The sequence below is a fragment of the Ursus maritimus genome, unplaced genomic scaffold (genome assembly GCF_017311325.1).
Source record: "Ursus maritimus isolate PB19 unplaced genomic scaffold, ASM1731132v1 scaffold_7, whole genome shotgun sequence".
Classification (NCBI taxonomy): domain Eukaryota; kingdom Metazoa; phylum Chordata; class Mammalia; order Carnivora; family Ursidae; genus Ursus; species Ursus maritimus.
This window is the reverse complement of record NW_024426885.1, coordinates 8,990,909-9,013,422: the sequence shown is the minus strand read 5'-3', so window position 1 is coordinate 9,013,422 and position 22,514 is coordinate 8,990,909. Positions and strand designations below refer to the sequence as shown.

The 22,514-nt window shown below is 42.0% G+C and overlaps 1 protein-coding gene across 2 annotated transcripts; it reads right to left on the bottom strand.

Moving 5' to 3' along the window:
• Positions 1 to 1,148: 1,148 nt before the first annotated feature.
• LOC103659431 (ATPase PAAT-like) lies at positions 1,149 to 21,132 on the bottom strand. 2 transcript variants are annotated; one of them, XM_040624633.1, is made up of 6 exons: positions 20,663 to 21,132; positions 19,853 to 20,056; positions 18,797 to 18,866; positions 13,977 to 14,183; positions 7,098 to 7,552; positions 1,149 to 2,299 (listed from the first exon to the last, which is right to left on the bottom strand). In XM_040624633.1, the coding sequence occupies exons 1-6, from the start codon at positions 21,070 to 21,072 to the stop codon at positions 2,065 to 2,067; spliced, it is 1,581 nt and encodes a 526-aa protein (XP_040480567.1). In that variant the 5' UTR covers positions 21,073 to 21,132; the 3' UTR covers positions 1,149 to 2,064. The 2 variants fall into 2 exon arrangements, with proteins under 2 accessions (XP_040480567.1, XP_040480568.1); XM_040624634.1 differs by having other exon boundaries at positions 20,735 to 21,129.
• Positions 21,133 to 22,514: the final 1,382 nt, after the last annotated feature.

The window sequence follows — 22,514 nt, the reverse complement described above, 5'->3', positions numbered from 1 at the left end:
TACCTCTGAATTTCTGATACATATAAAACATAAGTTACGTCTTCATTAACACAGAAAAATTAAGAAATGGAAAATCAGGAATTAAAGTTCATCTGAATTATTTCTAGTACTATAGTCATGAATAATGTATTATTTTAATCATTTTATAAAACATACCTTGTGCGTCCTAGTTGTAACTATTTCGAGGCAATTTCTTTCTTTCTTTTTTTTTTTTTAGAGATTTAATTTATTTATTTGACAGAGAGAGAGACAGCCAGAGAGACAGGGAACACAAGCAGGGGAGTGGGAGAGGAAGAAGCAGGCTCCCAGCGGAGGAGCCCGATGTGGGGCTCGATCCCATAATGCCAGGATAATGCCCTGAGCCGAAGGCAGACGCTTAACGTCTGAGCCACCCAGGCGCCCCTCGAGGCAATTTCTTTTTTTTTTTTTTAAAGATTTTATTTATTTATTCGACAGAGATAGAGACAGCCAGCGAGAGAGGGAACACAAGCAGGGGGAGTGGGAGAGGAAGAAGCAGGCTCATACCGGAGGAGCCTGATGTGGGGCTCGATCCCAGAACGCCGGGATCACGCCCTGAGCCGAAGGCAGACGCTTAACCACTGTGCCACCCAGGCACCCAGGCGCCCCGCGAGGCAATTTCTGAACCAAAGAACAGACCACAACTATCAGAAACTGTACAGCTATTAACAGGAGGGTTGAGCTTTAAGTGCGACACATTTCCCGAGTGTGGGAAGAAATGCTACTTACTGGCTATATTGGTTGTGAATAACTTAGGAAAAGCTTGATAAAAGTGACATAAACCTCCTTTTACTGAGGTTGAGTGATTCATAAATGAACACCGTATTAGGTCTCATTTTAAAAAACTAAATTCACCAAAACATGAAATGAGTATAAAACATCTTTCTCATGTTAAACAAAAACTAGATGAAAGGAAAATATTTCTGGGGTGCCTGGCTGGCTCAGTCAGTTAAGCCTCTGCCTTTGGCTCAGGTCACGATCCTGGGGTCCTGGGATAGAGGCTCTAAGTCCGGCTCCCCCCTCAGCAGGGAGTCTGCTTCTCCTTCTGCCCCTTCCCCCCACAACTTGTGCTCACTCAAATAAATAAATTTAAAAAAAGAAAATATTTATATTTATTTAAGACAGATAGCTTCCAGAGTAGATGCGTTTATTTTTTAGATGCAAATATATGACACCTCAAGACATAAAACAGTCATAATTTCTGAAAATTATATCAGCCAGAGAGAAGCGCAATCTCCTTGATTCACATGCCTTCCTCCTCGCGTGCAGTTCGGCACTTCACATGTTAAAAACCCCAGAGAAGGGCTCTGCAAAGAAGAACCACTATCAGCTCAGAAGAGAAGAGTTCCTTATACTTTCTGTGTTTACTGAAATGAGACAAGATGACCTCTCTTGTCTTATATCAAATGCAAAATCTAAAGAAATAATCTTAACAAAAAATGGCCAGTTTTGATGTTTCTTTCCTACCCACAGAGCTCCAACGTGACAGAATGTAAAATTAATGGCTCCAACGTAAACTAATGTTGCAGAAATACCACATCTAGTTTTTTTATCTGAAATAAACAACATAAAATGTAATTTGGTGACTGGAAATTAAGGGTTGCAAGGCTTCAGTACTCTAAGGTTTCCAAGAACAATCAATTAGAAAAAGAAAATATATCAAATACTGTATTTTTGTCATACCCCTAAAACATAAGGCCTTTATATAAATTAAAAGTCCTTAAACATATATACAATACAGACTCGTGAATTAAAATAGAAATCCTTAAAAAGTTTAAACACTTAAACAAAAATAAAAGTAAATACAAGTAAAAAATAAAAGTAAACAATATTGCAACAAAAATAACGGACGACCCTATCATGCTCATCTTAGCGCACAGTCATGGATCGACAGCAACAAGTACGGTTACAACGAACTGAGGTCACCGGATGTAAGTAAGACGATGACCCTCAAATGACATTAAATACTTGCTTTGAGCTTTGGGGGTTTAGGCTCTGTAATAAATATGTAATAAATATCTGCAGTACACCCTACGTGCCGAGCACTCATCTCTCTCCATTTGAAAGTCTCTCTCCGGAGTCCCACCGTCTCAGGGCCGGGCCAGGGGGCGGGGAGGAGGGATTCCGCAGCAGGTCCGCCAACAGAGCCATCCTGGCGTCCATGTGCTCCTGGAGCTTGGACAGTCGCTGATCGATGTAGTCCACAAGTTTCTTTTCCATCAGTTCCATATTTTTAGTAAGAATCTTTTCCAAGTAAGCGCACACAGGTTGCTCTTCCATTCTAAAAATAAAATTTAAAACACCAACATAACAATTATCCCTGATACCATAACAGAAACAACCGAACTCAAGTAAGCGGCCAACATACGTTGCGGAAACCTGTCTCCGCAGCGCTGTCGCCAAAACATGTCGATGACAGGAGACCACAACCCGGAATGCCCAGAGCATTGTGTATCTTTGATTCTTCCAACATTTCGGCATACCAGTGACATGAGGGCAGAACGAAGACATGATATCTACGCTCACAGCACAAGTCTCCACAAAGGGTCTTTCGGTTTTGAGCCCCAAATCAAAACTGAGCTGGCCCAATTTTTTTTAAGGTCTCTACGTATGTGTTCCAAGAACCTCCCCAAACAACCCTACGATTTCAAGTTTTGTCTTTTGTCACCCACACAACCTCACTAAATACTGGAAGGTTCTTTTCTAACCTAATACGAAAACGTTGAAAAATGAATGTAACTGGAACGGGCAAACAGAAATAAAAATAGTTAAAAGGGGTGCCTGGGTGGCTCAGTTGGTTAAGTGTCTGACTTCAGCTGGGGTCATGAGCTCAGGGTCCCTGCTCGGGGCAGGGGGGGTCTACTTCTCCCCAGCTCATGCTGTCTCAAATAATACATAAAATCTTTTAAAAAATCAGTAAAAAGCATTCCAGTTTCTCAAGTTCACAACCAATGAACACCAGGACAGTGAATTTCAGGGCATGGTCCACGAAACCCTCGGGTCGCCGTGACTCTTTCAGCTTCCACGAAGGAGCAGCTTTCTTACACTACCACCAAGAGGGTCTCTGAACGCTTCATCCTCAGATCCTCATGAATGTAGTGACACCTTCCAGAGGCTACACGAGGTGCAATGTCACTGCTCAGGTGATCAACAGAAGTTGTGCTGGAGTATTCTTCCGTTTCTCAGACTTTCCGAAGGTAGTAAATTTAGGGTATCAAATTTTCCTTGGAGATTAAGCCCACTTGTTCTCAGTACTTCTGCGGGCTTACTAGCTGCTGATGCTACGTGCTGGACGGACACAGATGAGATGCAACCAGAAGCTAACATGGACTCCATGCACTGCACAGAGTACCATTGTAAGCTTTTTTTAGAAAACATATTTCTCATAAAAATTGTTACGTTACTCTACAGTGGGTTTGTTATTTTTAAACAAATGACTCCTTTCACATACTCTCCATACATAAAGGTTCTTTAGAGTCCTCAATTATTTTTCAGAGTGTAAAGACCAAAAAGTTGAGAACCCCGCTCTAGACTATATGAGGGGTTTTGAAAACTGTTACTATTTTTTTCCAAGTAACTCCAGAGTCACAGGAAGTTGTAAAGATACTAGAGTTCCCCAGGACCCTTCACCCAATGGTTACATCTCACCTAACTCTGGTAGAATAAAGCAGCACAAAACTGACATTGGCACGGTGTGCGTGGAGGCCGTTCTATCACACGTACACGTGATACTCACGTGAACATCACAACTGAGATGCACAACCATTCCTTCACTACAAAGACCTCCCTCCTGCCACCCCCTATTGTCACATCCACTCCCCTAACGCCCTCTACCCCTAACACCTGGCCACCACCAATACAGTCTCCATCTCTACAACTCCATTTTGAGAATGGTATGCAGATGCAATCATCCAGCACGTGACCTCCTGAGAGTCTCTTTTGTCACTCAGCATAATGTCCTCAGGAGCCATCCAGGCTGTTGGGTGTGTCAACGGTTCGGTCCTTCTACTGATTAGCATCCCGTGACTGGATATCCCACACGTTGTAACTGTTCTTCTCTTTTAAAACATTTTGGTTGCTTGCAGTTTTTGGCTGTTATGTAGAAATAAAGCTTTGCATGAAGAACTGGGCATAGTTTGTTGTGTGGACGTAAGTTTTCATTTCTCTGGGATAAATGCTGGGATAAAGTAGGATTGCTGGATCACACGGTAAATGTTTAGTTTTCAAGAAACTGCCGCAGTATTTTTTACAGTGGCTGTAGCATTCTACACCCCCTGCAGCCAGGTAGAAGAGATCCAGTTTCCCCACATCCTCGTCAGAATTTGGTATCGTTACCGTTTTTTGTTTTTATTTTAATCTTCAAATAACTGTGCAGTAGTATCTTGTGGTTTTGATACTCATTTCTCTGATAGCCATGAGTTCAAAGATGATCATCTTTTCACTTGCTTATTTGATATGTGTCCCCTTTCTGGTAAAATGTCTCCATGTCTGCTGCCCATCTTCTGATTGAATTTTTTTCTAACATGAATTTTGGGAGCTACCGAAATGCAGGCCATTTGTTCAATTTGTGACTTGCAAATATTTTCTCCCAATTTCTATCTGTATCTTAATTCTCTTAACAGGGTCTTTCAGAAGGAAGAAGTTTTAAATTTTGATGGGATCCAATATATCAATGTTTCCATTATTGTGATTCTGGTATCAGCTAAGGGTCTTTTCCTACTCTTAGGTCCCCAAATGTTCTCCTACATAATACTGGAAAAGTTTTATAGCTTTATGCTTGTTTGTTGTTAAACATTTTATTTTTAAGTAATCTCTACACCCAACATGAGTATCAAACTCACAACCCCAAGATCAAGAGTTGCATGCTCTGGAAAACCCAAAAGAAGCCACTCCCAAACTATTAGAAGTTATAGAGCAATTCAGTAACGTGGCGGGATACAAAATCAATGCTCAGAAATCAGTTGCATTTCTGTACACGAATAACGAGAACGAAGAAAGAGAAATCAGGGAATCCATCCCATTTACAATAGCACCAAAAACCATACGTTACCTTGGAATTAACTTAACCAGAGACGTAAAGGACCTTTATTCTAGAAACTATAAATCACTCTTAAAAGACATTGAGGAAGACATAAAAAGATGGAAAGATATTCCATGCTCATGGATTGGAAGAATTAACATAGTTAAAATGTCCATGCTACCCAGAGCAATCTACACTTTCAATGCTATCCCGATCAAAATACCGAGAATGTTTTTCAAAGAACTGGAACAAATAGTCCTTAAATTTGTATGGAACCAGAAAAGACCCCGAATCTCCAAGGAACTGTTGAAAAGGAAAAACAAAGCTGGGGGCATCACAATGCCGGATTTCGAGCTGTACTACAAAGCTGTGATCACAAAGACAGCATGGTACTGGCACAAAAACAGACACATAGACCAATGGAACAGAATAGAGAGCCCAGAAATGGACCCTCAGCTCTTTGGGCAACTAATATTTGATAAAGCAGGAAAAAACATCCGGTGGGAAAAAGACAGTCTCTTCAATAAATGGTGCTGGGAAAATTGGACAGCTACATGCAAAAGAATGAAACTTGACCACTATCTCACACCATACACAAAAATAAACTCCAAATGGATGAAAGACCTCGATATGAGACAGGAATCCATCAGAATTCTAGAGGAGAACATAGGCAGCAACCTCTACGACATCGGCCAAAGCAACCTTTTTCATGATACATCCCCAAAGGCAAGAGAAACAAAAGATAAAATGAATTTATGGGACTTCATCAAGATTAAAAGTTTCTGCACAGCCAAGGAAACAGTCAGAAAAACTAAGAGGCAGCCCACGGAATGGGAGAAGATATTTGCAAATGACACTACAGATAAAGGACTGGTATCCAAGATCTACAAAGAACTTCTCAAACTCAATACACGAGAAACAAATAAACAAATCAAAAAATGGGCAGAAGATATGAACAGACACTTTTCCAATGAAGACATACAAATGGCTAACAGACACATGAAAAAATGTTCAAAATCATTAGCCATCAAGGAAATTCAAATCAAAACCACACTGAGATACCACCTTACGCCAGTTAGAATGGCAAAAATAGACAAGGCAAGAAACAACAATTGTTGGAGAGGATGTGGAGAAAGGGGATCCCTCCTACATTGTTGGTGGGAATGCAAGTTGGTACAGCCACTCTGGAAAACAGTGTGGAGGTCCCTTAAAAAGTTAAAAATTGAGCTACCCTATGATCCAGCCATTGCACTACTGGGTGTTTACCCCAAAGATACAGACGTAGTGAAGAGAAGGGCCATATGCACCCCAATGTTCATAGCAGCAATGTCCACAATAGCTAAATCGTGGAAGGAGCCGAGATGCCCTTCAACAGATGACTGGATTAAGAAGTTGTGGTCCATATATACAATGGAATATTACTCAGCTATCAGAAAGAATGAGTTCTCAACATTTGCTACAACATGGACAGCACTGGAGGAGATAATGCTAAGTGAAATAAGTCAAGCAGAGAAAGACAACTATCATATGATTTCTCTCATCTATGGAACATAAGAACTAGAATGATCAACAAACTGAGGGCTACAGAGGGGAGGGGGGTGGGGGAGTGGGATAGACCGGTGATGGGTAGTGGGGAGGGCACATATTGCATGGTGCACTGGGTGTTATACACAACTAATGAATCATCGAGCCTTACATCGAAAACCGGGGATGTACTGTATGGTGACTAACATAATATAATAAAAAATCATTATTAAAAAATAAATAAATAAAAAAAAAAGAGTTGCATGCTCTGTAAAAAATTAAAAATAAATTTAAAAAATTAAAATTAAAATTAAAAATTAAAAAATTAAAAAAAAAAAGAGTTGCTCTGCCAATTGATCCAGCCAGGCACCCCTACAGCTTTATGTTTTACATTTAAGTCCATAATCCATTTTGAGTTATAGCCCCTAAAATTACTGGAAACAGATGCAGACAGTAGTTAGTGAAACAAATCTGTTTTCCTCCAACTGATTCTTCCACCTACAAAGCCTAAAGCACACTTGTCTGAAATACTTACGCAACAGCAACAACGCCTTCCCCGGCCTTAGTGATGCCTTCCTGCCACTTGGCGTCGTGTCCCACACGGAGATGGTTAACCTGACTGCATAAATTCTGGAGAAAAGGCAGCAGCTCGGACTTAGGTATACTTGAGCTGTCACTTGCTTTCTTCGGGAGGAGAGAAGAAACTGCATTTCTGAGGTCATTCTCAAGAAGAGAATGGTTTTGCGGCACAATGTTGTACTCTTTGAGGTTTGTAATATTTCCTCCACCAGGTGGCTGCGGACTTTTATCAATGGAAGCTTTTAAGTCTTCGGTCCCGTTGCCAGATGTCAATCCGGTTCTAAAAGGGAAAGGTGTGGAGGGCGACTTGTCTGAGGCTCCGGAAGCAGATGACGACTGCTGGTCGACCATACGTTTGTGGCCAGTATTTCCCCAAACCGACTGAAGCTGCTCTCCGGTGGGAACACAATTCTAAGCAAGGCAGATAAATACATGTTACTACTGACAGTGACGACAGCTAACTTTTGGGGTAATTTCTGTAAGTCAAGCAAGGTGCATTCTGTCATTTGATCCTCAAAACATCCATACAAAGTAGGCTCTGATTACTACCCCAATCTTAAGCTGAAGAGACCAAGGCTAAAGGTAACTTGGCTAAGGTAACACAACCAGTAAGTGGCAGAACTGGGACGTGAACCCAGGCCCCCTAACTCCAGAGTCAAGGCTTTTAATGATCTCACTGTAGTTTTTCCTAAAGGAAATATTAAATATTAGCATGCTTAGTAAAACTGCATTAGCATTAATGTCTCCACTACCTCCTTAATTAATGGTAATAAAATAGAGTACTCTCAACTGAGGCATAGTAATTGATAATATTCTTAGAATTAAATATCCTCCATCAAGTTTCACATATAATAAGTTAACCTAAGGAAATCTTTTATCACTAGCTTATCATGGAAGACACCAGATAGCTTATATACTAGAAGTGTGATATTTCACCAGTACATTTGCGACATCTTCAATGACTAAAATGAGCCAGCTTGTGGCTACGTCTGCCTTGATGATTTGTAGGAGGACAGATTAAGTTTTATGGCCTCAACTGAACTGGCTGCATTGTGACAAGATTCTGGCTCACTTCTGTGATGAGGCTACATGGTCTCCCATTCAGGGGCATGTTCTTGCTATGCTCTTCGATTTTTCCGTAAGAGAAAAGCAAAACTACTTCTAGCCTACTAAACTGTTAAGCTATAGGGCTGTATCCTAAATTAGAAACACAAAAAGTCTATTAGAGATTCTTACGGGAGATAACATCGCATCCTTACTGTTGCCCGACACCTAGTGAAAGAGACTGAGACAAGTATTGTACAGGTGAGCTGAAGAAACTCAGCACATACATCGTCCAGATACTCTCAAAAACGATTCCTGGATCAAGCCAACCCAAAACTCATTCAGTCAACAAATATTTACCCGAAATCTACGCTGTGTTTCTGGCCCAGGGAATAAGTGGGTGAATAAAACAAATGAAAATCACTGATATATGGAACCAATACGGGGGCAGGGAACAATGGAAAGAAGGAAGGAAGGGAGCAAGCGAGGTAGGGAGGAAGGAAAGAAGGAAGGAAAGCAGGCAGGCAAGCAATATATCATGTGGATGGAGATGGTGATAAATACTTTAGGGAAAAATAAAGGAGGTAAGGGGAATAATGAGAGCCAGGGAAGTTGTGGGGTGGGAGTGGGAGGGTCTCCATAGAACTTCTTTTACTGAACTGTACTTTGGAGGAATACTCTTTATAAAGAAATGTTATCTTCTACTGAATGCAAGTTTCGGATAAACCTTAAATTATTCCTAGAAGACGGACTGCATACAATATATAATTATATAATTTAAATATATAATATGTATATAATTAAATACAAAATTTTAAAATTCAACAACTCTCCTTTGGTAGAAAGGGCCTTAGTCCATCACGATGACAAAGCTAAATTATTTTTGGTAGTGGTATAATAGTCCAAAAAAACCTTAATGACAGAAAATTGAAAATTCCCTTTTTTTAACTGAATTTTCTTTTTAGAGACAGACAGCATGAGTGGGGGGAAGGGGGAGGCAGAGAAAGAGAGAGAGAATCTCAAGCAGGCTTCATGCCCAGTATGGAGCCCGACTCTGGGCTCGATTTCACAACCCTGAGATCATGACCTGAGCCGAAATCAAGAGTCAGACGCTTAACAGACTAAGCCACGGAAGCACTCCAGGAAATAGAAAAGTCTGTATAAACAGCAGTGAAATCAACATCAAAATTGTGTATGACAATTAATTTGGCAATTAATTAAGAAAATCTAAACGCAAATAAGGTGCTTGCTATGTGAGGTTTGCTTTTCTAATAGAGCAAATTTTGATTGTAAGAAATTCACTGATTATAAAAATTAGTCATATTTTTCTCACATGAGAGCTCTTAAGGTAATTTCCTTTTCTCTTTGTATTAAATATCAAGGAATTCACGGGAAAGTCTATGTGGCAGGTGCAGTAAATAAACCAAGTTTATTTACCAGGTGCTGGTGGCTCTTCTGTTTCCTTGTGTTTCATTTTATTCAATTCTTAATTTCTTGTGCTGTCACATGTTGCCTTGCAAGGCCCACCAAACCCTTCTTTTTAAAGATTTTATTTATCTATTTATTTGAGAGAGAGCAAGAGTGAGAGAGATCACAGAGAAAGAGAGAGAGAAAAGCAGGCTCCCTGCTGAGCGGAGAGCCCGATGTGGGGCTCGATCCCAGGACCCTGGGATCACCACCCGAGCTGAAGGTGTTGAGCTATCCAGGCGTCCCCAAACCCTTTTAAAAGTAGGTGGGGGAACAGGTATGAAATAATTTACATGTATTTATTGCTTAGGATCCATGTCATACGTTATATGGAAAACACTTAGAGTAGCTTAAAAGAGCTATAAAAGCATTTGTGCAGAGTTCTGTCCATACACCTATACGTGAATATGTAAAGGACTATGTATCTGTGTATAAACATAATCTTACATATGTGCACATTTACCCCCAGACTGGTGCAAAAGTGCTTATTTCTGAATATCTTGTCAGATATCTGAAAGGATTGTCTAACTTTTGTTATAAAAAATTTAAACAAGGGGCGCCTGGATGGCACAGCGGTTAAGCGTCTGCCTTCGGCTCAGGGCGTGATCCCGGCGTTCTGGGATCGAGCCCCACATCAGGCTCCTCCGCTGAGAGCCTGCTTCTTCCTCTCCCACTCCCCCTGCTTGTGTTCCCTCTCTCGCTGGCTGTCTCTATCTCTGTCGAATAAATAAATAAAATCTTTAAAAAAAAAAAAATTTAAACAAGTATCACCTTGAAAAAGTAAGAAAAAAAGATACTTGTTATTTCAAAGGTGAAAAAAGTAAACAGTACAAATCCTGCATAGCTGAGTATGGTTCCTTTGAGAAAAATGGGGTGCTTCCCCACTCGGGTAACATTAAATGAAAACTACAGGCTAGGCACTTTGATACAGAATTCTTATTCAGTTTTTCTAAATTGTAAAGCAAAAACAAATCAGAGCCAGCAGATTTTAACTTCAAAGGTAATGAAGTAAGATTTCGACAAAACTTTCAAGAACACAAGCAACCCCAAAGCACAGGTGAGGCCGGGAGAGGTAGAGGGCTTCTAACAAATCTTCCTGGGTCGCTTCTTTCCCCTTCACGACAGGACCTGCCCAAATTAATGTAGGAAGGTTCTAAACAGTGTGTGCGGTCACACAGCTTCCACAGAAGGAAGAGTTTTGATCATGAAACATCTCTACTTTATTTATATATTTATTTTTAAGTTTTTTTTTTTTTTAAGTAATCTCTACAGCCAACATGGGGCTTGAACTTACAAGTCCGAGATCAAGAGTCACACACTCTACCATCTGACCCAGCCAAGTGCCCCAAAACATCCCTAATTTATACTTAACAAATAGTTACATAGCTTATACGACATTTTCCAGGGAGACAGTCCATGTAGATAGGCTTGTTAATAATATGCAATCCTAGAAAACCAGGTATGCCCTGGAAGAATCATCCCATAAATAGAACCTCCCCACTTGGAAGAGGTCTTTTATTAGCATGTTTAAAAGAAGATTTAATTGCACCATCTTCCGTCTTCCCCAGGTGCTCCCCAAATGTCCCCATGTACAATGATTCAGTGGGGGGGAGGGGGCAGGTCACAACACGTGCACTGGATGGAAGGACTTGCATGTGTTTCAACATACACAGAAAACTCTAGGATACACACCAAGTTGGGGAACAGAAGGACAGCTGGGAGAGCACTTTTATGATTTACTTAATGCACTTCTGACCTGATTGAAATTCATAGCAAAGAAAACATGTTATTTTTGGAATTACACCAAAAAACTTAAAGAGATGGCAAAAAAAAAAAAAATCAACTATCCATGTTACCTCTTTTTCCAAAGTTAAGTTTTTAGAACATAAAAATCAGTCCATGAGCTGATTTTAATTCATTACCCTCTCTGATGTTTCCAAAGTCTTACACACAAAAAATAATTTCTTCTTGTTTTACATTTTCTATCTCCATACGATCCTTCCCCTCGATCATTTGTTCTTAAAATATACTATGCATTAAGAAACATCTGGGGATGCCTGTTTGATATACTGATTCCTGGACCCCACCTTCTGGGTTTTCAGGTCATTGGTGACAGCCAGGAATCTGCACTTTATAAACATTCCAAGGGACTCTGATACAGGTAAGCTCCTTATCTCTATCATTCTTGAAACAAACCCATTATACCCTGGGTACCTCCACATTCCAACTACACCCATTTACTGCCGAATCCCTCAAAATCTGGTTTCCATCTCATGATCATTCAAACTGACCCCCTGAAGATCTCCAAGGAGTACTTAGTTGATAATCCAAAAGCACATATATCCTATACTTACTCGGAGCCATGAACAAGACAAACAAACCAGCTCCCTGTTTGCATAAAACTTCTATTTTAATGAGATAAACAGACCAATATATAAACAACAACAAAATAGTCAAGAAGGCTCTGATGAAAATATGATGCAGATTTGGAGGAAAAGGCTATTTTAAACCAGTGGTTAGGGAAGGTCTCACTAAGGACATACCATTTAAGCTGAAATGTTAATAAAAAGAAACAGGCAGCCTTGCCAACGTCTGGGGAAAGGGCTTCTGGATTAAGAGAAACGTTAAGATGCAAAGGTCCTGAGCACACCTGAGTATCTGAGGACTACACACATCAGCATGTCTGGAGCCAGGGGGCCCAGGAGATGTGGCAGGAGATGAGGTTAAGGAATCAAAGGAGGCCCAGATCTTAGACACCAGGGTGAGGAACCTGGGCTAATTCTGCGTGTGATGGGAAGCAGTCACAGGGCTTTACACAGGGAAGGATGGGTCTGATTTACCCTTTGAGATTATTCTGGTTGCCCCGTGGAGCATGGACTGCAGTGGAGCAGGAGGACCAGGTAGCGACTTCCTGAGGATCGAGGTGGGGCGATGGGAGGAGAGAAAGAGGGGAACTGGTACTTTTTTGAAACCCTCCAAAAAGATGAAGCAATGCCAAATCACACAACTACTCATGTCAGCACCACAACCTGAAATCAGGTCTCCTGACATCAGATCTTCCCTCATGCTACTCGGTCACACCACTGGTCTTCCGCTGTTCTGTTCCTCTTCCTGCTCCCTACATCGCTTACCTCACCTAGCTATTCCCCACGGACCTTTCTTCCTTGCTCCGGCTCTCCCTACACCACTTCCCCTGTCCTCTACGGGGGTACATCTCTCAAATCTCCTTTCTGCTCCCCCGCCCCACCCTACGCCCCCCTGCGGTTCCAAATGCTCGCATCACCATCCCAGGCGCTGTTCGATTCACATCTACAACTTAATATTCCCAAAATCAAACTCCCTTTTTCCCAAGCGGTCTCCTCCCTTGGGTTCCATTTATATTGTCGGTATTACCATCTTCAAAACCTCAATGTCCCCTTTAACTCTATTTTTCTCCGGCAATACCAGTATCGAGTTCGTCGTCCAGGGCTGATGGTGCCATTGTCGTAACACCTCACCAGCCAGCACCAGGTTAGATGCCCAATTTCAGACCCTCCTTAATGCTCATCTGGATGAGGGAAGGAACATGGAACTGCTCCCCCTGGAGTCTCACCTCCTATTGACTCACGGCTCCTTCTCATTCCTCTTATGCGTAGCGCTGGGTTAGAATTTCTCAAAATGTAGGCAAAACCATGGATGAACTTTTTTTTATCTTTTTTTTAAATTTTTTTATGTTAGTCACCATACAGTACATCCTTAGTTTCTGATGCAGTGTTCCATGATTCCATGGATGAACATTTAAAGTAACATTCAAAGCCCTCTATGATCTGGCCCCAAGCTAAACTCCCCCAACCACTTCTTCACCCCAGAGAAGTGAACTTCTATTCATTTCCTAGCTATATCTTGTTCCTTCTGGCACTGAAGAGTTAATCCATGCTATTTTCTCTCTCCCAAATTGCATCCCTCCAAATTTACTTGCCCGGCCCCATCCTTCTTCCTTAAAGGTCTAGATAAAATGAGACTATAAAGATCCTTAAAGATAGGCCAGATACTAATTGATCTTTGAACTTTCTAAAGTGCTCAAAACATTGCTTTATTCACTGACAAGGTGCTTAATAAATATTTGCTGAATGAGTGAGTAAATTAATGCAAAATTGTGAAGATCTGTGGTAAGATATTTTTTGTAGAAGAGAAAGTCTATAAAATGCTATTTTATAAAAGCAAATAAAAATAATCAAATCAACAGTAAAAGAACAAAGAAGAAGCTGAAGTCAATACATGTCCTTATAAAAAGCCGTCATTTTGAAATTTTAACGGTACCTGGACAGAATCCATGTCTACCAACCTGCTGCTGAAACTTAACCATATTCATCAACTGCTGAGCACCAGGTGACAGCTTTGACCCCATAGCCTCCATGAGAGTTTGGACCCTCTGCAGGTCTATCCTTGATCCTAGAGCAGGAGAGCTTGTTGAAGAATTTGCTGAAACCCGCTTCAATTGTACCACAATTTTACTGATGAACACACACTGCTTTTCACCAAAGGAGAGCAACTATTATAAAACAGAGAAGTTCCGGAAAATAATAATATTAGACAATAATCACTATTTAAGGTCACTTTTTTATATAAACTAGCAATAATAATGTATTTAGGAAAAACAAATAAACTTTAAATAAATTTTCATTTTTAAGTGTTCCTGAAAATTATAATGATCAGCACTTCTAATTTACTATGAGGGTTGTGAGAACTGTTTATATTAAAGAATATCATTTCAAACTGAAAAAATACACAATATACAAAAGGGACTACAATAAAATTTCATTCACTTAATGAATAAAAATAAACTACACCAATCTCAGAACTTAGCACAGCACAGCTAGCTATAATACTACTTAATACAAAAGAAGTCTTTACAAAAGCACTTCCAAAGTATTTACGAAAATACTAAAAATATTTAGCACCTGCGTGGCTCAGTCAGTTAAGTGTCTGCCTTCGGCCCAGGTCATGATCCCAGGGTCCTGTGATCAAGTCCCACATCAGGCTCCCTGGTCAGCGGGGAGCCTGCTTCTCCCTCTCCTGCTCCCCCTGCTTTGCTCTCTCTGTCAAATACATAAATAAAATCTTTTTTAAAAAACCCTAAAAATAAGTAAGTCTTTTAGAATTTAGAATTATAAAAGAAAATTAGAATGGTCTAACATAACCTACTGGTTCACACACAAAAAAGAGGAGGTCAGGGGTGATTTTCTGACTTGTCAGAGGATTACCCAATTGGTAAAAGTCAAGCTTGGAGCCTAGCCCTCTGGCTTCTATGGCAGTGTCCTGCCCAATGCCTTACGCTGCCTTATTTCTCCTTCTCCTTCTTCTTTTTTTTTTTAGATTTTATTTATTTATTTGACAGAGAGAGAGGGAGAAAGTAGCAGAGGAAGAGGGAGAAGCAGATCCCCTGCTGAGCAGGGAGCCCGAGGCAGGACTCGATCCAGGGACCCCAGGATCATGACTTGAGCTGAAGGCAGACGCCAACCTAATGAGCCATCTAGGCGTCCCTGTGCTGTCTTATTTCATCCATGTTTCTGAACCAAAAGACATTTCTTGTGTGATGTGGACAACAAAGTAGCAAAGTGGAGAGGGACCAAGGATTTAGAATCAGACAGAGTCAATGATGATTCTACTTAGAGCCTGTGTAACCCCGGGAAAAGGCAAAAACCTGAGTCAGGAATAAAATGAGGGAGGGTAAAAACAATGATTTTACATGGTTGTAATGAAGATTAAAATTCCCAGTACCTACCACTGACTAAGTGCTCAAAAAGATGGGTCAGTAACTATTAACTTTCATATACTACTGCCCCAGAACAAGCTTTAGTAGGCCTAGGATTTCTCTAATGAGAGCACCCTTAGCACTCCCATAGAATTTCCATAGAACAGTTAACAAAAAACACTTCCTTCAGAGACACACACAAAACCATATGTAACATGACAACACAGGTCAAGAACCCCTAATCCAAGAACTCAGAGTGTGGCACCAAAAAGGTGACTGTTCTCAACAATTAAGGAACCTCTGCATTAAATTTATACACCTACCGTCTAACCTCCCTACGACCGGTCTGCCTTTCCATCCCCTTTGCCCCACCACCGAATATGGGACTTAATCCTACTCACTGAGTCAGCTTATAACTCTATCTATTTCATCACAATAGAATGTCAGCAACATAAGGGCAGTCATTCATCATATTACTGCTAACTCCTACATGTCTAGTTATAGTACCCAGCATCAGTAGGCATTCAAATACTTGTTGAATGCATTAAACACTTCATTTAAATAAATCTGGAAGCTATTAATATATATTGTATAAAACAGTATCTTGGAATAATCCATTCTGTAAATTTGCTACAGCAGGCTATGAAATTACTTATTTATCTCATTCTAAAGTCTTGTAACCCTGTATAAAGTAACATAGAGATAAAAAGATAGCAAGGATTTATTTCCTTTTTTAAAAAAAAATTAAAAACAGCTTTATTATTGGGCTATAATTCACACGCCAAGCAATCAAATGACTTAAAGTGTGCGATTCAGTGGATTTTAGTATACTCACAGGGTTGTGTGGCCATTTTAATTGTATTGTATTTTTTCTTATTTTTTATTTAAATTCTAGTTAACATACAGTGCAATACTGGATTCAGGAGTAGAATTCAGTGATTCATCACTTACAACACCCAGTGCTCACCATAAGTGCCCTCCTTAATACCCATCACACATTTAGCCCACCCCCCACCCACCTCCCTCCAGCAACCCTATTTGTTCTCTATCTTTAAGAGTCCCTTATGGTTTGTTTCCCTTTCTTTTTTCTCCTCCCCCCCCCATATATGTTCATCTGTTTTCTTTCTTAAATTCCACATGAGTGAAATCATACGGAATTTGTCTTTCTCTGACTGACTTATTTCACTTAGCATAATATACTCGAGCTCCAGCCACGTTGTTGCAAATGGCAAGATTTCATTCTCTTTGATGGCTGAGTAATATTACATTGTTACATATACCACATCTTCAACCATTCATCAGCCGATGGACATTTGGGCTTTCTCCATAGTTTGGCTATTGTTGATAATGCTGCTATAAACATCAGGGTGCATGTACCCTTTCAAATCTGTATTTCTGTATCCTTTGGATAAATACCTAGTAGTGCCATTGCTGGGTCGTAGGTAGCTCCATTTTTAACTTTTTGAGGAACCTCCACACTGTTTTCCAGAGTGGCTGCACCAGTTTGCATTCCCACCAACAGTGCAAGAGGCTTCCCCTTTCTCCACATCCTCATCAACACCTGTGTTTCTTGTGGTGTTAATTTTAGTCATTCTGACAGGTGTCAGGTGGTACTCATTGTGGTTCTGATTTTATTTCCCTGACGATAAGTGATGTTGAGCATCTTTTCATATGTCTGTCAGCCATTTGTAGGTCTTCTTTGGAAAATGTCTATTCATGTCTTCTGCCCATTTCTTAACTGGATTGTTTTTTGGGTGTTGAGTTTGATAACTTCTTTATAGACTTTGGATACTAACTCTTTATCAGATGTCATTTGCAAACATCTTCTCCCATTCCACAGGCTCCCTTTTAGTTTTGTTGATTGTTTCCTTGGCTGTGCAGAAGCTTTTTATCTTGATGAAGTCCCACTAGTTCGTTTTTGCTTTTGTTTCCCTGGCCTCCTGCAAGTTGCTCCAGCCAAGAGCTTTCTGCCTGTGTTCTCTTCTAGGATTTTGATGGTTTCCGGTCTCACATTTAGGTCTTTCATCCATTTGAATTTATTTTTGTATATGGTGTAAGACAGTGGTCCAGCTTCACTCTTCTGCATGTCCTATTTTCCCAACACCATTTGTTGAAGAGACTGTCTTTTTTCCACTGCATAATCTTTCCTGCTTTGCTGAAAATTAGTTTACCATATATTCGTGGGTCCATTTTGGGGTTTTCAATTCTGTTCCATTGATCTACGTGTCTGTTTTTCTGCCAGTACCATTTTGTCTTGATGACTACAGCTTTGTAGTGTAACTTGAAGTCTGGAATTGTGATGCCTCCAGCTTTGCTTTTCTTTTTCAGGATTGTTTTTGCTACTTGGGGTCTTTTGTGGTTCTGTACAAATTTTAGGATTGTTTGTTCTAGCTCTGTGAAAATGCTCATGGTATTTTGATAGGGATTGCATTACATGTATAGATTTCTTTGGGTAGCATAGACATTTTAACAAAGTTTGTTCTTCTAGTCGATGAGCATGGAATGTTTTTCCATTTCTTTGTGTCCTCTTCAATTTCCTTCATAAGTTTTCTACAGTTTTCAGAATATAGATCTTTTACCTCTTTGGTGAGGTTTATTTCTAGGTATCTTATGGTGTTTGGTGCTGGCCATAATAAATATTCCATATATATATATTCCATATATATATGGAATATATAAATATTCCATATATATATATTCCATATATATATGGAATCATACAACATATGATCCCAACTTCTTTTGCATAGTATGTTTCAAGGTTCACGTGTGTTTCTATATGCTTTTTATGACCCAATACTTTTCCATTGTGTGGGTATACCATATTTTGTTTACACATTCAGTGATGGACGGTTGGGTTGTTTTTTTTTGTAACATTTTGGCTATTAGTAATGATCAACATTCATGTACATACCAGGAATTTTTTTTTTTTTTTTGGTCCTCTACTTTATACATGAGGTAGTTTGAAAGAAATAAAGTTATCTAACCAAGGTCACTCATCTAGGCAACAAAACAGGGGGAATATTGTGGGCCTATGACTTCCAGCTCAGCAACTTTTCCCTAGGCTCCAGTGGTATCATTAAAGTTCACCTCTATGATATTTTTCATATTCATATTCATATTTTTCATTTTCATCAGTCCAAATCCCTTTAAATTTTGGATGCTCTTCTCTAATTCCCTAATTCTTCCCTAACTTCCCTAATTCCCTTCTTTCTTGATATATTCCCCTGTATCTTTCTTGATATAATGAAGCCAAAACTGCTTATAGCTTTCATGACACCATATTTTTATGTCAAGATAATCAGGAACAAAGTTGGACTAAGCATATTACCGAACCAACAGAAAACAAGTACAAATTATACAAAAACATTTGCAGTTGTCAAATTAGTTAAAACCTAGTGATGACTTACCTTTATTTTACAAGCATCACTGGAGGACTCCAATTTTAAATATTTTTTGTAGAAAATAATTTTGTGCTCACTAAAAACAAAACAGAATTTAAATTACTTTTACTTCTATTATTTTTATAGTTACATTTAAAAATGAATTGTTTCAAGTGAATAGACAAAGAAACAGCAGAACCAGCTATAAATGCAGAAAACAGACTGATGATTGCCAGAGGGATGGGCAAAATGGATGAAGGGGAATGAGAGACAGAGGCTTCCAGTTATGGAATTACTAAATAGTGGGAATAAAAGGTACAGTAGAGGAAATATAGTCAATGATATTGTAATAGCTTTGTACGGTATGGTAACAGATGATATTGTATTAGCAATAAGTCAATGATATTATAATAATATTGTATGCTAACAGATGGTAGTTATACTCGTGCTGAGCATAGCATAACCTATAAAGATGCTGAATCACTATGCTGTACACCTGAAACTAATGTAATGATGTGCGTCAACTATACTCAAAAGAATTTTTTTTGTTTCTAAGCCATTACTTAAATTCTGAGATTGAATTCGGGTAGAATCTTGGTAACAGAACCTAGAGAAAAATCAAACTATAACAAGCTGAACGAACTGTGGGTTACATAGACTGGTGTGGCACACTCTTGGGCCTGTGCACCATTTGTAATGGACTTACTTTCAGAAAAATGTGTTCAACGTTCCCGACTAGCTGCCAAATTACCTTTGGAAAACAGACCATTGTGTGTTCATGGAGAAGCCGAGAAGCAGGAATAGGGACCGACTGTAGTCTGTACAGTCTATACAGTCTACCTGGTACCACCCTCTACCCAGTCACCTCCCTCAATTAGCTCGAAATTTCCACATTAACAACAATGAGAAAGCTCAGACTCTCTCAAAGATCCCTTAAAGGGAGAAACTTCTACTCCTGCTGGTAGGTTTTTATCTTCTCCCCCCGAGTGCCCGGCATCAATGTCAGGCAGTCAACAAATACCACAAAAGCTGGCAAAGTCCCACGGCTTGGCGAGAACACCTCCGCGTTCACAGGTTACAAACCTGTTCTCCGGGTCACCACAAACGGTCTTGCCCCTACTGGTTCCACAGTACTCCTCTCCTAAGTATACTTCCATATTTCTTGCTGAACTTAAAATGCCCACAGAAACGATTTCTTCGCCTCCGTTAGGGTCACATCGCAGGTATAGGAAGCAGGGCTTTTCACCGGGGCTGCTGAGGCTGCTCTTCAAAACCACCAGGTCTTGGCTGCAAAGAAAACCGTCCAACGTATTAATCGGTGTACTTGTCCGAACACCGCTCACAACCCTCTTATTAGGCCACGGGTCCTCCTTCTAACTCACTTCTTCATCTACCCCTGAGGTCCCCGCACCTTCCCAAGCACCCAACAAGCGCTCAATACAGATTGCCAAGCAAATGCACACTCCGGACACCGGGGCTCTGCCCTCTCCTGTTTCCTCGAATGCGGACGCGACCCCCTGTAGTCGCTTCTCATTTCAACAGAAAAAGTTCCCTGGGCACCGACTGCGTGCACCAGAGTGGGAAACGAAAGACGCTCAGAGGCAAACGCCTATCTTTTCCATAACGAAGCTGCTGGGTACTCTGGACAGTCACATTTATTAAGGCGGACACGGGTGACAGGAGGCCTTCGCTGGTTCGTTTGTGCGGGGAGAGGGAGGCGGACCCCGGTTCCGACCCGGCGGAGATGCGGGTCCCCGGCCGCCAGCCCCGCGCACGACACTCACGCCCCCGGCCCCGCCCTCCGACCCCCGCCGACGCCGGTCCCCGCACAGACCTGTCGCCAGCTGGGCTCCCGGATGCCAGGCCCACACCCTCTCCCCGCACGGCCCCCACCTGCCCTCCCGGCGCCCCCAGGAGCGCGACCGTCCCGCAGCCGCGGCCTCAGACCCCGCCGGCCCGGCGCACCCCGGGGCAGGAGGCGCCAGCGGTTCCTCCCAGTCCAAGTCCCGGGCGCCGAGGTCAGCCCGGGTGAGATGGAGGCTGTGGGTCAGGGCTCCGCAGGCGTTATCCCAGGAAGAGGCCAGCATCGGGCGGCAGCTCAGTCCCGCGTCCTCGGCCCCAGTCTCCATTCTGCCGCCGCCAGCCCAGGCCGAGCCCGGAACCTCTCTTCCAGGGCTTGCGTTTCCGCCAGGGCAGCGGGGAGGCGAAGACGCAGAGCGACTTCCGGCTCGGCAGGCTTCAAAAACGCAAGACCCGCCGCTCCTTGTCCAGTGGGAAGAAAACCAGGTACGGGAGACACGCATGCGCGCGCCCAGCCGGCTGCAGCAAGGCGCTTCCAAACCTGCGGGGGGGAGAGAACTCGGGGGCGGAGCGTGCGCCCCGACGGCTGGGCCCACCGCTGAACTGTGCGCAGCGGCGCGGGCGCGCGGGAACAGGGCGGTTTTGCACGTGGGCCCGCGGACCTAGCCGGCGCTGTAGACGACGGTTGCCGGGCGGGCCGGGAGGTCGGTCCAATGAGGAGAGTCCGTGGTCAGGTAGGTGGTGCGGTGGCTGACGCGCCCGAGACCAGCTGCCGACCGTCGCCGTGTCTGTAGTGGACGCCGCGCCTTTCCCGCCCACAGCAGCCGGCGTGTCTGCGTGGCTGCCGGCAGCTGGCTGTAGCAGGCGGAGGAGTTTGCGTTGTCCCCGAGTCACAGTGGGGCCGCGGTGCGGGCCGGCCGTGGCGCAGTGACCCTCTGGCGCCAGGGCGGGACGGCGGCGGCGGCCTTGGCGCTGGAGGAGGTGGGAGAGCGGGCCCAGGCGGCCGCCGTGGCCGGCCCGCACCCCTGGCCCTGCTCAGGAGCAGCCTGTGAGTTGGGACTTGAAGGACTTTTAACGTTTGGGTCCCGGTGGAGGCGGGTGGAACTTTCTAGTGCCCTCGGGATAGGAAGATAACTGGTGCTTCCGCACCACCTCCACCATCCTTTTCCTGGAAAGGCTCATACAGATGAGTTTTTATCTTTTGAAAGAAAAAGGAAACTGGATCACAGATAAGTTCAGAGTCCTTAAATGTCAGGTCCTAGGACTTTTACGAAGATTTTCAGTGTTCCTGATTCATCCTAGGTCGTCTACATCAGTGTTTCTATTCTATATATCCTGCTTCCTGTGGTCATAAATTTTCATTCATGTTAACATTTTGGGAGGCCAAAGGAAAATACACTTTTCTTCAAAAACACCAATCTTCAATTTAAGGAGGGAGATCAGTGTTACCAGCTGGATTTTGACTTCCTTAAATAGGCTGAATGACCGGAGTCAAAAGTAAAGACTCTATGGTTTATCCTTCTTTCACTCCCATGCATTCAATAAATCATCAGGTCTTGGTTTTCTTAAAGGAAGCCTTTCTTCATTTTCATTTCTGGGTCTTCTGTTTTCAAGCACTAGCTTTCATCTGAACAATTCCCAGAATTTCTTTACTGTCCTAAGCTTTCATTGTCATAACCTCCATTCCATCTTCTGCACTGCCCTCTGCTCCTTCTAGTGTTTGATGTCATCGTCACCTTTACTGCTTAGCATGACATACAAAGCCCTTTGTACTGTGACTCTTGCCTGCCTCTTCCCTATACTGCCTCCCTCCCTGGGCATATTTTCCCTCTCGTGGAATGCCCCTTTTTTGGGTTGGTAGGGAATCCCGTTTATCATTCAAAACCAAGCTGATTTCCCTTTCCTATAGAGTCAAACTAATTCCTCTGTACTATACTTGCCCTCT